The sequence below is a fragment of the Oryzias latipes genome, chromosome 9 (assembly GCF_002234675.1).
Source record: "Oryzias latipes chromosome 9, ASM223467v1".
In the NCBI taxonomy this organism is placed as follows: Eukaryota; Metazoa; Chordata; class Actinopteri; order Beloniformes; family Adrianichthyidae; genus Oryzias; species Oryzias latipes.
Genome location: NC_019867.2, coordinates 1,268,684 through 1,281,447, shown reverse-complemented (window position 1 = coordinate 1,281,447; position 12,764 = coordinate 1,268,684). Strand labels below are relative to the sequence as shown.

At 50.1% G+C, this 12,764-nt stretch overlaps 2 protein-coding genes across 2 annotated transcripts; one reads left to right on the top strand and one right to left on the bottom strand.

The window, feature by feature from the left end:
* The first annotated feature begins 837 nt into the window (after positions 1 to 837).
* Positions 838 to 3,974, top strand: ctsl (cathepsin L). Its single transcript, NM_001104686.1, has 8 exons — positions 838 to 848; positions 1,665 to 1,795; positions 1,867 to 1,989; positions 2,064 to 2,216; positions 2,816 to 3,040; positions 3,115 to 3,283; positions 3,354 to 3,471; positions 3,547 to 3,974. Exons 2-8 carry the CDS (start codon positions 1,673 to 1,675, stop codon positions 3,644 to 3,646), a joined length of 1,011 nt encoding a protein of 336 aa, NP_001098156.1. The 5' UTR covers positions 838 to 848; positions 1,665 to 1,672; the 3' UTR covers positions 3,647 to 3,974.
* Positions 3,975 to 5,159: 1,185 nt separating this feature from the next.
* Positions 5,160 to 12,618, bottom strand: LOC101160795 (fructose-1,6-bisphosphatase isozyme 2). The gene is made up of 8 exons (XM_004086448.3): positions 12,506 to 12,618; positions 12,133 to 12,389; positions 10,640 to 10,802; positions 9,987 to 10,079; positions 9,094 to 9,234; positions 8,165 to 8,302; positions 5,897 to 6,016; positions 5,160 to 5,672 (listed from the first exon to the last, which is right to left on the bottom strand). Exons 2-8 carry the CDS (start codon positions 12,303 to 12,305, stop codon positions 5,487 to 5,489), a joined length of 1,014 nt encoding a protein of 337 aa, XP_004086496.1. The 5' UTR covers positions 12,306 to 12,389; positions 12,506 to 12,618; the 3' UTR covers positions 5,160 to 5,486.
* Positions 12,619 to 12,764: the final 146 nt, after the last annotated feature.

Here is a 12,764-nt window from a genome sequence, read left to right as displayed (position 1 = left end):
TCCAAATTATTTTTAAGTGCAGAAATAAATCTTCTTAATTGTCATATAAATGCTTTCTGATGTGTAACATGTTTGTTTCATTTTATTACTTACAGTGTTTTCTGTATTTGTGAGGCAGAACCTGGATTTCTCCAAAAGACAAAACTCACACAGAGTCAGCAGCACAGATTATCATAAAACATGACGCCTAATCTGGACTGAAACGGCCTCGGCTGTTTCTCAATCGGTCACATGAGCGTCAGCATTGATTAACTCTGGCTCTGATTTACCAGCAGTTCTGGGAAGTTTTGCTCTGATGCGTCTTCAGGGCTGATCAACATAGATTATTGCTGACTGCACCGTTTGTGTTGTTTGCATGTTTAAACTGAAACACATTTCAATTTGGGGACAATGTTTAGCACGTTTTTCTTTCTGTTATTCAAATGAAATAGCAATTTAAAAAAAACTCCAAACGTAAAAGTTAAAGTTTTTATCTTTACTGATGTTGCAAAGGGGCTTTATGTCAGACAATGTAGGAATGTAGACAGATTTTTAAATATTTTTTGGACAAATAAATGTGTGAATTAAACTGTTTTTTTCCAGAGATTGGAATTATTTATTTCATTAATTATTTCTGTTTTTAAAGTTAGGTAAAAAAAAACAATTCTAACTTGTTTTGATCATTCCATAAGGGAACATCACGTGCTTCTCAATGACGTCATGTACGGGGCGGGACTTTGCTGTAACAAACAAGATGGGAGCCAATCAGAGAGCGCGGTGGGACGTAACCCAGGGATCCTTTCGGCCTTTATAAACTTTGTGTTTCTCCGCTGAAGGTTTATATTTTCACCCTCAGACAGGATTGTTCGGTGAGTTTTCAACTATTATATTTTTTGTTTGTTTTTAAATTGAGGTAAATTTTATGTTAAACACAAATTATTCCTTCAGGAGATTATAGCAGTTACTAAATAGACGTGGAGCTTCGTTTTATTGTTTACCATTATTTTTTAGATGTGTTGGTTTAAATATATTATTTCATTCCTCTTTACTCTTTTATCCCCAAAGATCTTCAAAGATTCCGTAGATTCTATTTTCCACCGTTTTTGCTCCGGCAGCAGCCAATGATCCATTGTTGTTCAATCTGCTCCGGTTTGAAACCATTCGGTGCAAAAAGCCGGTGACGTCCCCGGCGGCGGGCCCAGTGGTAGCGTCCGCCCCGTTTGGCGTTTTACCGGGAAAAGTTTTGGTTTTCTTTTGGTTTTTCCCGTTTTAGTTTCGGTGTTCTTTGGCTCCGAGCCAAGCAGCGAGTCCCGTGACCGAGCAGAAAAACAGGGACGGTTGGAACGGCGCCAGGTTTCCGGTTCCCAACTCTCAGCAAATACGGTTAACTTCCTGGAAGAAATTTAAAAATAAGCCGCCCGTCAGGGCTTTCCTTAACGGCCACTGACCGCCGAACCGCAGCGGAAATCCTCCCGGTTCGCGTTGCTGGTTGGGCCTAACCAACGACGGTGTTCCGGGCGGAGGAATCTGCGTGTGAGGAACGAGTCCTGCGGCCCGAGACTCACTCAGTGCTGTCAGTAAAGAACTGCAGAAAAGGGGGGGGGGGGGCATGTTTGTTGTTTGGGAGCTGAACTGATGATGATGATGATGATGATGATGATGATGATGATGATGATCCTCTCCAGGAGCCACCATGCTGCCTTTAGCTCTGCTGGCTGTGTGCGCGTGCGCGGCCCTCTCCGCCCCCACCCTGGACCCGCAGCTGGACCAGCACTGGCAGCTGTGGAAAGGCTGGCACAGCAAGAACTACCACGAGGTGAGCGCCGTCCCGCCGCCTCCTGCCGGAGCGGCGCCTCCTGCAGAGACCTGACCGCCTGTCGTTCACAGAAGGAGGAGGGCTGGAGGCGGCTGGTGTGGGAGAAGAACCTGCGGAAGATCGAGCTGCACAACCTGGAGCACTCCATGGGCAAACACTCGTACCGCCTGGGCATGAACCACTTCGGGGACATGGTAAGGACGCCGGCGCCGCCCGCAGCCGTTTTGTTTCTGGCGAGAACGGACAGAAGAACCGATTGTCTCCACAGACCCACGAGGAGTTCAGGCAGATCATGAACGGCTACAAGCGCAGAGAGCAGAGGAAGTACAGCGGCTCCCTGTTCATGGAGCCCAACTTCCTGGAGGCCCCTCGCGCCGTGGACTGGAGGGACAAGGGCTACGTCACCCCCGTCAAGGACCAGGTGAGTCCGGGCCTTCCAGAACCTCAGAACCCCCAGCAGGACTGACGTGGAGTCAGCTGTTGTAATCCTCATCTCTGAACATGAACTCCAGCACGCGTTCTTCCCAAACACCGATAAGGCCGCCGCCGCACTGAAGGCCTTTATCTCTGTGCTGCACACCCCCACCCCCTCCCACGCACATACATTAACACTGCCACCCCCCCCTCGCAGGCAAGGTGCTACAGAATGAGGACATTTAGATATGAAGGGAAACGGAGCAGGAATCTCCTGGAGCCGAACTCCACGTTTCCGTGGAGACGAGGAAAACTTTAAAGACCAAATCTGATAAACGGTGTTGTTGGTGTTTCTCTCTGCACGTTTCTGAGTATTTCAGGAGCAGAAGACTAAATGCTTTGGAAGAAGGTCGTATAAGTTTTCATAGAAAACACAATGGGCGGGGCCACCAGCTCCACGGCAGAAGCTGTTCTAAAAAAACGACACGGGTTTCAGATTTTGGTTAAAACCAACATAATCATAATGATGAGATCACTGGGAACGCTGTGACGATAGATGAGTAGAGTTTTTAGAACTTCCTGGTTTGACCTCCTCCTCCTCCTCAGGGTCAGTGCGGCTCCTGCTGGGCCTTCAGCACCACCGGCGCTCTGGAGGGTCAACAGTTCAGGAAGACGGGTAAACTGGTGTCGCTCAGCGAGCAGAACCTGGTGGACTGTTCCCGTCCCGAGGGCAACGAGGGCTGCAACGGCGGCCTGATGGACCAGGCCTTCCAGTACGTCAAGGACAACCAGGGTCTGGACTCTGAGGACTTCTACCCCTACAAGGGGACGGTACGCATTGCTGGGGGCTCAACCTTCAGACATCCTTAAGGTCGGGGGGGTTCTCATCTGTCAATGGTTTCCAGGACGACCAGCCGTGTCAGTACAACGCCCAGTACAGCGCCGTCAACGACACCGGCTTTGTGGACATCCCCAGCGGCAAAGAGCGGGCTCTGATGAAGGCGGTGGCCTCTGTGGGGCCGGTCTCCGTGGCCATCGACGCCGGCCACGAGTCCTTCCAGTTCTACCAGTCAGGTCAGGAGATCGCCTCGTCCCAGCGGCGCCTCCTCTGGACGTCATGTGAAATGTCCTGCTTTTTTTCCAGGAATCTACTTTGAGAAGGAGTGCAGCAGCGACGAGCTGGACCACGGCGTGCTGGTGGTGGGTTACGGCTTTGAGGGCGAAGACGTCGACGGGAAGAAATACTGGATCGTCAAGAACAGGTCGGTCGGGTGTCGAACGACGTCAGCGGCTGAAAATGTCAAATCCTCCCTAAACGGCTGCTTGTTTCTGTGCAGCTGGAGTGAGAAGTGGGGCGACAAAGGTTTCATCTACATGGCCAAAGACCGACACAACCACTGCGGGATCGCCACGGCGGCCAGCTACCCTCTGGTCTGAAGCTCAGGAGGACCGCGGGAAGAGTTTCTTCACGCAGAGAAACGCTCGATTTTTAGGGAAATGACGCCACGTTGTTCTGGCCGGTTTGACAAACCTAAAGTTTCAGATTTTAGTTGTGCGTTTTATTCTCTGTAAATATGTGTGTGTGCTGCTCGGTGAGTGTGTCCGTCACACTCGCTCTGGTCATTGTAAATGACTTTTTTTCTTTTTTTTCTACTTTTACTGTGATCAATTAAAGTTGTGAAAACACTAGTTGGGCGTTCAGAGTCGCACAAAGACTGGACAAAGTTTACAATGTGGACCCAGCAAATAAAATCACTTTAACAAAGAAATGTGGCTTTTTTTACAAACATTCACATCCAAATGTTTCTGTGACGGAAACTGAGAGATGGAGGCAGAAACGGAGAGTTTACTGAGGGAGACGGTCCTGAATGGAAGCAGGAGACAGAAGCCGTCCTGGTCAGACGGTCCAAAGGAACCTGAAGATGGTGAGGCGGGAAGCTCAGCGGGCCGCGGCCAAAGCCTCCCGTTGGAACGACGGACCGTCTGAAAGATGCTAGATGAGTCGGTCAGAGCTCAGCTCTGGAGGTTTGGTTTGGTTTGAGCTTCATGAGACGATGTGGAGGAATCGGACTGGAGCAGGAAAAATGTTCACCAGTGATTCATCATCTGTTTGAACATAAAAGTCCAGATCCTCACAGGATTCTGGGGGTTATCTGACCTTTAGGGAAACCATAAACTCTGAAATCCTGGCTGATTTGTTTTCTGAGCAGAGTCCTTCCTGCCGTCTCTCCAGATGGAGCCGATCAGCCTGAAGTGGCTGGAGAGAGTGAGGAGCTCTGAGTAGAACCGCTTCTCCTCCCCATCCAGTTCAGGTGACCCGGGCATCTACTCCTGATGCCTCCCTGGGGAGGTGTTCCGGGCATGTGCCACTGGGTGGAGGCCCTGGTAATGAGCCAGGACACGCTGGAGAGACTGTCTCTCTGCTGGCCTGGGGTCCCCCCACAGGAGCAGGAGGAAGTGGCTGGGGAGAGGGAAGTCTGGGCATCTTTGCTTAGACTGCTGCCCCCGGGACCCGGTCATGGAGGGGCAGAGGATGGATGGATGGTTAGCATCTTGTGTTGCTGGAGAAGTGAGTTTGGGAGAAAAGGGGTGAGACTTTCAGATGTTATGTTAGATAGTTGAAGGGTCTGCTTGCCTTGTATGTAAGGAAATACTGATCTTATATTTGGTTAAATACTATAAATCATTCATCCCATCGTTTTCCTGCTTCTGTTTCTTTATTCTAGTATCTTCCTCCATTTTTTGCTGCTTAAACTCCTCCTGCAATTTTTCATCTATTTCAACCATTCAACTATTCAAATGTTCATCTCTTTCATCTTTTGGTCCTTCAAATCTTGAACTTTTCCAGATTTTCCAGGATTTCTGCCTCCATTGAAATAAACGGGGAATCCTTGGTGCAGAAGCTCGCTGGTTCGATACTCCTTTTTTGTTCTACAAAAAAGTCTCTTACTTTTTTGTTATTGTGCTGTTTTCACTTTATTAATGGTCAACTTTGATCATTTCTTTCTTTTCTTTTTGCCAAATATTCCCCTTGAAGTTTCATTCAGCAGTAAAGCATCAACCCTCTATTTTCTTCTGGACAAGCAGCTCCTTCTAGTTTTTTGTGTTTTTTATTGTCGACACATCCTATTGTGAACAAACTAACAAAACAAAAACTTTACAAATCTCTAAAACGTTTGGGATTCAAGCTGAAACCATCCAGCATTTTCAGAACCAAAACTACAGAATCTGAAGTGTTTTTAGAGGAAACATCGACGTTTCCTGGACTGGAGGCGTTTTAGGAGAACCTCTGGACGAAGGACAGGTACTCGTTTACGTCGTCAGGTGAGCCGACCACGAAGGGCACACGCTGGTGGATGGTCTCCGGCTGGACGTCCAGGACCCTCTGGGTCCCGGTGGTGGCGAGGCCCCCCGCCTGCTCGACCAGGAAGGCGATGGGGTTGCACTCGTACAGGAGTCGCAGCTGCAGAAGAACATCACAAACCCAATGAAGGACTTCTGCAGGGACAAACTCTTCTGTCCAGACACTGTTGAGGTTTGGATCAAACTCTCGGCTGTTATGGAGTATTTTTAAACAAAAAGGCCTTTCCCAGCAGCCCCCTCACTCATGGACACGAAATGTTTCTGCAGGTGGGTTCTGGTTCCGAGGAGAAGCTCCTCCATGTTGGTTCTGGTTGTTCCGCTCACCTTTCCTTTGGGACTCTTCTCGTTGGCTGGATACATGAAGATGCCCCCGTAGGCGATGGTGCGGTGCACGTCGGACACCATGGAGCCCACATACCGAGCGCCGTAGGGGGCGCTGCCATCCTGTAGGGGAGGGAGGGGGGTTCAAAGTGAACGGACGCCAGTTTGCTTCATCATTTCTGAAGCTGAAGAAAGGTTAAAAAAAAACACAGACTGAAGATGAAACGTTTTACAGAGTTGACCTGGGTCAGAATCTGCAGAACATTCAGACTCAGAACTTCTGTGGTTCTGGTTGTTCTTCAGAAAACTGGAGGTAAACCTTCAGTCCACGTGACTGATGTGACCCACACCAGAACTAAGTCAAGGTTCTGATCCAAACCCAGTTTCTCTGAACACAAAGACCTCATCAGACAGTGCGGTTCTGACTAGACGTTCTGGATGGAGCAGGTCCACCCTGGTTTCACCAGGACCTGGCGGCTCCTGGCTGTGAAAAAGGGGGCGGGGCTGAGGTTCCAGGGTCTCTTTTTCAGTTTGTTAGGTTTAGTCTGAGCTGCAGTTCTGCAGAACCCTCAGCAGGAGGGACACTTCCAGAACCGTCAGCAGGAGGGACACTTCCAGAACCGTCAGCAGGACGAACACTTCCAGAACCGTCAGCAGGAGGGACACTTCCAGAACCCTCAGCAGGAGGGACACTTCCAGAACCCTCAGCAGGAGGCGCAGCTGAAGGTAACAACCGAACGAAGGAGAAACGACTCCAGGGAGAAGTGGGGACACCTCCAGGTTGGAATTTCTTCATGATTCTGTTCACAACTTTAACAGGAAGAGCGTCATGCCTCCAGTCAAGGCTGCTGCCCTGGGACTCGAACCCCTGGATTAGGATGGATGAAAGCCCAGTACTTTTTCAGTCAGCAGTAAAAGCAGAGTTTCTGTTTTTGCAGAAGTCCAGACTGACGTGTTTAGGTTCACATCCTGAAAGGCCAAAGGGATTTCCTGGTTCACGACAGGAAATTAGTGAATCGGGACAGAACGTCCTTCGGTTTCCAGCTTGACTGAAAGTTTTGACCTTCAGTCGCTGAATAGGACGTTAAATCTGTTTTTTTGATCATTTCAGTTTTCCTGGGAGAGCCTGGCAAGGATCTGATGTAAAGACCTGCTGGTCCTAAAGGTAGGGGGTCCAGGCCTCGAGGGACCCAACATGGTTTCCAACCATTGAAGCCGTTGAAGCTCCTCATTGGCTGAACACACCTGATCCAGGTAATCTGCAGCAGGTGAGGCAGCTTTTCTGGAAAACCAGCAGGAGGTCGGCCCTCCAAGGCTGAAGTCTGACACCCCTGTCCTAAAGGATCCGAGACGTGACCTGGTTTTGCTGACCCAGCACATGTGTGTCGGGGGGGGCAGAGTCCACCGCAGCAGCTGGAACAAACAAACAGTGACGGAGCTCACAAGCTGAACCTGAACTCAACCTTTGAGCTCCGGATTCAAACCTGCAGCGGTGGTTAAGAACAGGAGTCATGCGCTGTGAGGCTACAGGTTCAGTGTGACGGGGGCCATGCGCTCGCTGGGGGGGCAAATAGAAGGATTTCCTGAGCCTGACCCACTGAAGCAAAACTAGTTCAGATTGTTTTTGTCCACAGACAGAATTTGTGGACATTTTTACCTTAAATATTCAGACTCTAAGTAAAACAAACAGCGCCCCCCCCCCCCCCCCCACGTGCCCTGGCCTTTTTGGCGTTTTTTTCTAACCTCCCTGGTTCCATTTTGCTGCCCGAGTCCGTCTGCAGGACTGCCGAACTGAACAGGTAACCAGTGACTTTTAACCCTTTGTTGGTGATGAAATGCATGTTGGGGGGGCCGTCAAGCCATTTGACCTCTGTGTCTGAGACTCAGGATCAGGTGACTCAGTGCTGAAGGAGGGGAGGCGTGGCTACGATGAGCGGCGTCCGGCGTGTGACCAGGCTGAAAAGCCGCTGAGCGTCCTGCAGCATTTTCTGCAGCTCAGCAGCTTCCTGTCGTCTCCAGGAACCAGCGGTCCCGTGACGCCCCCCAGCTTCACTCTCATTTTCAGATGAAGAAGGAGGTTCTCTTTCAACTTTAACCTCACAGCGACGACAAAGGACAACGTTTCCTGACGTCCGTCTGTGGAAACTAAGCTCCTCTCTGGAGGATCAACGTTGGTTTGACCCAAACGCTTCCAGCAGAACATCAGTGCCCGTCCCGGTCCGGGGGCCGGTTCTGCCGGGACAGACAGGAAGGTGGTGGGGGGGCGCTAACCTCTGGGTCCTTCTTGTGTCTGAGATACTCGTTGACGGAAGGATGGAAGAACTTGGCGTAGCCCTCGTTCAGGCTGTAGATCTTTCCCTTCTGCTTGATCCTCACGTTCCTCTCGATGAGGATGAACTCGCCGATCGCCTGACAGAAAACAACAGGAAGTTTCAGCTGCATGTGACAAATTCATTTCTGTTGGTTTTATCTCCATAGCAACCATTTTATTTTTCTATCTCCTGGGGATGACGAACAGATCTACGCAATTTTTAGAAGAATCGGAAAAAGGGAACTTTTGGATTTCCTTGGCAGTGGAGGTTTTTTGTTGACCACGCCCACATTCCTAACATGGTCGTGTAGTTTTTCCATGTTGTTTCGTTCAGCTTAAGCCAACGATTCCTGTGTTAAATTTTCAAAACATTCTGGTGAAAAATGTGCAAACAACCGGGAAACGTCACGTTTGGATCAAACTCTCAGCTTTTAACGCCGTTAAAACGCCGTTTATAATCTAGAATTCCTACTTCAAGTTTTTACCCAAGAAGCTTCCCAGCGATGCTCGCAGAGTTTAGAACGCGATCAATTAAAGTCCCTGGAAAGAGTTTAAATTTGAATCTGCTGCTAAAGAGGATTTTTTTAGGTACAATTCAAGATGGCGGGCTCTTTCCAGGGTCAAAGGTCAAAGAAACTTGACTGTAGACTTAACCTGGTGGCACATGTATAAAATGGGTGTGGGGGGGGGGGGGTTGTTATGACTAAAATTCGTTTTCACCAGGAACCAGGCGTGTGCAAATGTTTTCATTTGTGAGTCAGGTTTTTGCTCAAAGGTGCAGAAAGAAGAATTGTGCCAACAACCTGGACCTTCAGTCCAGGACAGCTGTGGGGGAAAGAAGAGACAAAACCCACGACCTGGAACCACATGGGGGGGTCTAGGGACTCACAGGGTCCAGCATGAAGAAGTTGAGGCCGGCTCCGGTGCTGAGGGCCACCAGCGTGGCGCTGCCATACAGGGCGTAACCCGCACACACCATGCTGCGTCCCGGCTGCAGAGCGTCCTGCTCCGTTGGCTCCCCGTCGGAAACCTGAGGTCAGGAAGATCAGAAATTTAGGCTAAATGCGGAAATCCTTCAGGATCCAGCAGCTCCTGAGACCGCATTCCTCTCAGGGAGGAGTCTGTTGGTCCTGGACGCACAGAGGAGCCTGTTCCTCTGTAACAAAAAACTGTTACAAATATAATTAAGATGAATAACGTTTAGCCTAAATTATAAAAGGGGTTTATTCAAATATACCTCTGGTGTGTCCGAAGATTCATAGCCCATGTTGTAACATTAAAATCTGTCCAACACAAGAGGCTTTCAGCTCTCAGCTGTTGGACAGGACAAGTTTAAAAAACCAATCACCAACTCCCTCATCTCAGAGGCCATGAGCTGGACGTTGTGGCAACAAAGTCCCCCCCCCCCCCCCCCCCCCCCAACTCATCTGTGTTCTCAGCATGAACGACACAACCATTTACTTTATTACATGTCAATCAGAAACGGAGTGAACCCTGAAGTGAAGCAGCTTCGAGTCTGTCAGCTGGAAACAAACTGAAGATAAATAACCGGACAGCAGCGCCCTCTAGTGGCTGCAGTGGTTCATGGCTGGAAGTGGATTAGAAATCCTGTCCCCTCTGCTAGTTTGTCATGAGATGCATTTGAAAGAAAAGAAACCAACATTTTTGCTGATTTTCCCACATGTTTAGAGCAAAATGAATATTGGTGTTAGAAATGATTCAGTGAATGACAAATCTAACTTTCGGTGGCTTTTGCTGCTGGTTTGCAGCCTTCAGACTCACCCGCTTGTAGATGGCAAATATGGTGCCGATTGAGGCCAAACAGTCGATGTTACTTGAGCCGTCCAGAGGGTCGAAGCAGACCACGTACTTCCCCTGAAAACAACACCAAACCACGTGGAGTGACGACACATCATGAGCGTCATGGCAACAAACATGACGCTTCTTTATTTACACAAACACAGCCTCCGGTTCCACTTTCAGACTGAACCGATTTAATATTTCTGCACCACTTTTGTGTCAATTTTTTTTTTTGTCAAAACTGCTACACAATTGCAGTTACAGAAAAGTCCCACACCATGCTGCTGCCACCCCCGTGCTTCGCAGTAGTTTTACAGTTTTGCATGTTTTTTAATTTGTTTATTAGTGACGCCTGAAGGAAAGGTTTGATAACCCCCCTGCTCACCTGCACTCACCTGTATCTGAGGAGATAAACTGCCCTGAAGAGGTTTTTACAACGGAAGTCATAAAGTCCTCACATTTACATGAGAAAATTTAAAGTCTTATTTTGAAAAGAACAAAGGGGGAAACATTGGTTTGGTCTTCCTTCTCCATCTCACAAATATTTTGTCAGACTCCAGTTTGCTGGTAACTGACCCCCACCATCTCCCCAGGACAGAGAAGCTTGAAGTCATAGAGGGGGAACAGATTTTCACCCGCTTGTCTTTAGGAGTGATGATGATCTCCTTGTTCTCCTCGGACACCAAGCAGCAGGTGCTGTAGGACGCCCGCAGCATGTTGATGACCAGGTCGTTGGACAGCACGTCCAGCTTCTTCACGTCGTCCCCCGTCACGTTCACTGCCCCCGCCAAGCCCTGCCTGCAAGCAACAGCAGCAGAAAAGCTTTATCTTCGTTCTGTTTGGTGAGCTGAGTGCAGAAAGCTCAGCTGACCTCCGCTAATGGAGTTTGTTTTAAAAAATCCTCTTTTCTGCAGGTTCTGCTCCGCAAACATAAAGCTGCGTGTCAACAAGTTGCTCAAACTCAGTTTCATTTGTGACAAAAGTAGCTCAAAAATTCTGGAAAAGAAGATCTGGAACATGTTCAGTGAAAGAAAGACTGTGATGCTGATTCTGTGTTCAGAGAATCCAGCAGTAACCAGCAGGAGTCTAAACTCAGGCCGTCCTGCAGGAGTCTGAACTCAGGCCGTCCTGCAGGAGTCTGAACTCAAGCCGTCCTGCAGGAGTCTGAACTCAGGCCGTCCTGCAGGAGTCTGAACTCAGGCCGTCCTGCAGGAGTCTGAACTCAGGCCGTCCTGCAGGAGTTTGAACTCAGGCCGTCCTGCTGGAGTCTGAACTCAGGCGGTCCTGCAGGAGTCTAAACTCAGGCCGTCCTGCAGGAGTCTAAACTCAGGCCGTCCTGCAGGAGTCTGAACTCAGGCCGTCCTGCAGGAGTCTGAACTCAGGCGGTCCTGCAGGAGTCTGAACTCAGGCCGTCCTGCAGGAGTCTGAACTCAGGCCGTCCTGCAGGAGTCTAAACTCAGGCCGTCCTGCAGGAGTCTAAACTCAGGCCGTCCTGCAGGAGTCTGAACTCAAGCCGTCCTGCAGGAGTCTGAACTCAGGCCGTCCTGCAGGAGTCTGAACTCAGGCCGTCCTGCAGGAGTCTGAACTCAGGCCGTCCTGCAGGAGTTTGAACTCAGGCCGTCCTGCTGGAGTCTGAACTCAGGCGGTCCTGCAGGAGTCTAAACTCAGGCCGTCCTGCAGGAGTTTGAACTCAGGCCGTCCTGCTGGAGTCTGAACTCAGGCCGTCCTGCAGGAGTCTAAACTCAGGCCGTCCTGCAGGAGTCTAAACTCAGGCCGTCCTGCAGGAGTCTGAACTCAGGCCGTCCTGCAGGAGTCTGAACTCAGGCGGTCCTGCAGGAGTCTAAACTCAGGCCGTCCTGCAGGAGTCTAAACTCAGGCCGTCCTGCAGGAGTCTGAACTCAGGCCGTCCTGCAGGAGTCTGAACTCAGGCCGTCCTGCAGGAGTCTAAACTCAGGCCGTCCTGCAGGAGTCTGAACTCAGGCCGTCCTGCAGGAGTCCGAACTCAGGCCGTCCTGCAGGCTGACCTCTCCCCGTGTGCATGCGTGGGGGGTCACAGACAGATCGCCTTGCAGCAGTAAATGTCTTGACCTTCACTCTTCACGGACGCTGAACCGTCATTTCCACTCACAGGTGGGCCAGGCCGGCTTTGCGTACGGCAGAGGAGATGGCTTTGATGGCCGTCAGCATGGCGTTGATCAGCTGGGTCAGCTCCCCCGTGGCCCCCTTGGCCTGCCGGCCCGTCTCGATGATGAACCGGGTCAGGGTCCACACGTCTGGGTCAAACTGGGACTGGTCCGACATGCTGCGGTTCGACTCCCCTGGGCTTCCTGTTGCGTGTGGAGTCTTCAAGTGAAGCACGCGGGTTTCCTCCTCAGAGCTGGGGGGCTATTTGTGAGAGTGAGGGGGTATTTAGAGACGGGGGTGTCGGGTGTCTACCCGGTCGGCTGCACAAGAAAGAGGGGTTCACAACAAAGGCGACGCGAAAACGATTGAATACTCACTGAACCAAAGTAATCTGATTACTGCAGATTTGAGCCACATTAAAATCAAGATGAGTAAAATCTTGAGTGGAAGCAGATCGACACGAGCCGGAGCTTTAAATGTCACCTGACCTTCACTCTGAGGGTCAACCCCCCCCCCCCTCTGTCACTTCCATCTCAAACAAAAACAGGAGGATTGTGGGAAAGAAGCGGAGTCTTTATTTAGTTTGGGTGTCAAAAGGGGAATAGAAGCAAAATCTTATTAGATTTCATTTAAATG

Bases quoted from the DNA above. Each gene is read 5' to 3' on its own strand.
- ctsl (NM_001104686.1), top strand. From the start codon at position 1,673: ATGCTGCCTTTAGCTCTGCTGGCTGTGTGCGCGTGCGCGGCCCTCTCC. The intron at 1,796-1,866 runs GTGAGCGCCGTC...TGTCGTTCACAG, and splicing joins ACAGCAAGAACTACCACGAG to AAGGAGGAGGGCTGGAGGCG. The intron at 1,990-2,063 runs GTAAGGACGCCG...TTGTCTCCACAG, and splicing joins TGAACCACTTCGGGGACATG to ACCCACGAGGAGTTCAGGCA.
- LOC101160795 (XM_004086448.3), bottom strand. From the start codon at position 12,305: ATGTCGGACCAGTCCCAGTTTGACCCAGACGTGTGGACCCTGACCCGG. The intron at 8,303-9,093 runs GTGAGTCCCTAG...GTTTTCTGTCAG, and splicing joins ACTTCTTCATGCTGGACCCT to GCGATCGGCGAGTTCATCCT. The intron at 5,673-5,896 runs GTGAGCGGAACA...GTTCTTCTGCAG, and splicing joins AGAAGAGTCCCAAAGGAAAG to CTGCGACTCCTGTACGAGTG.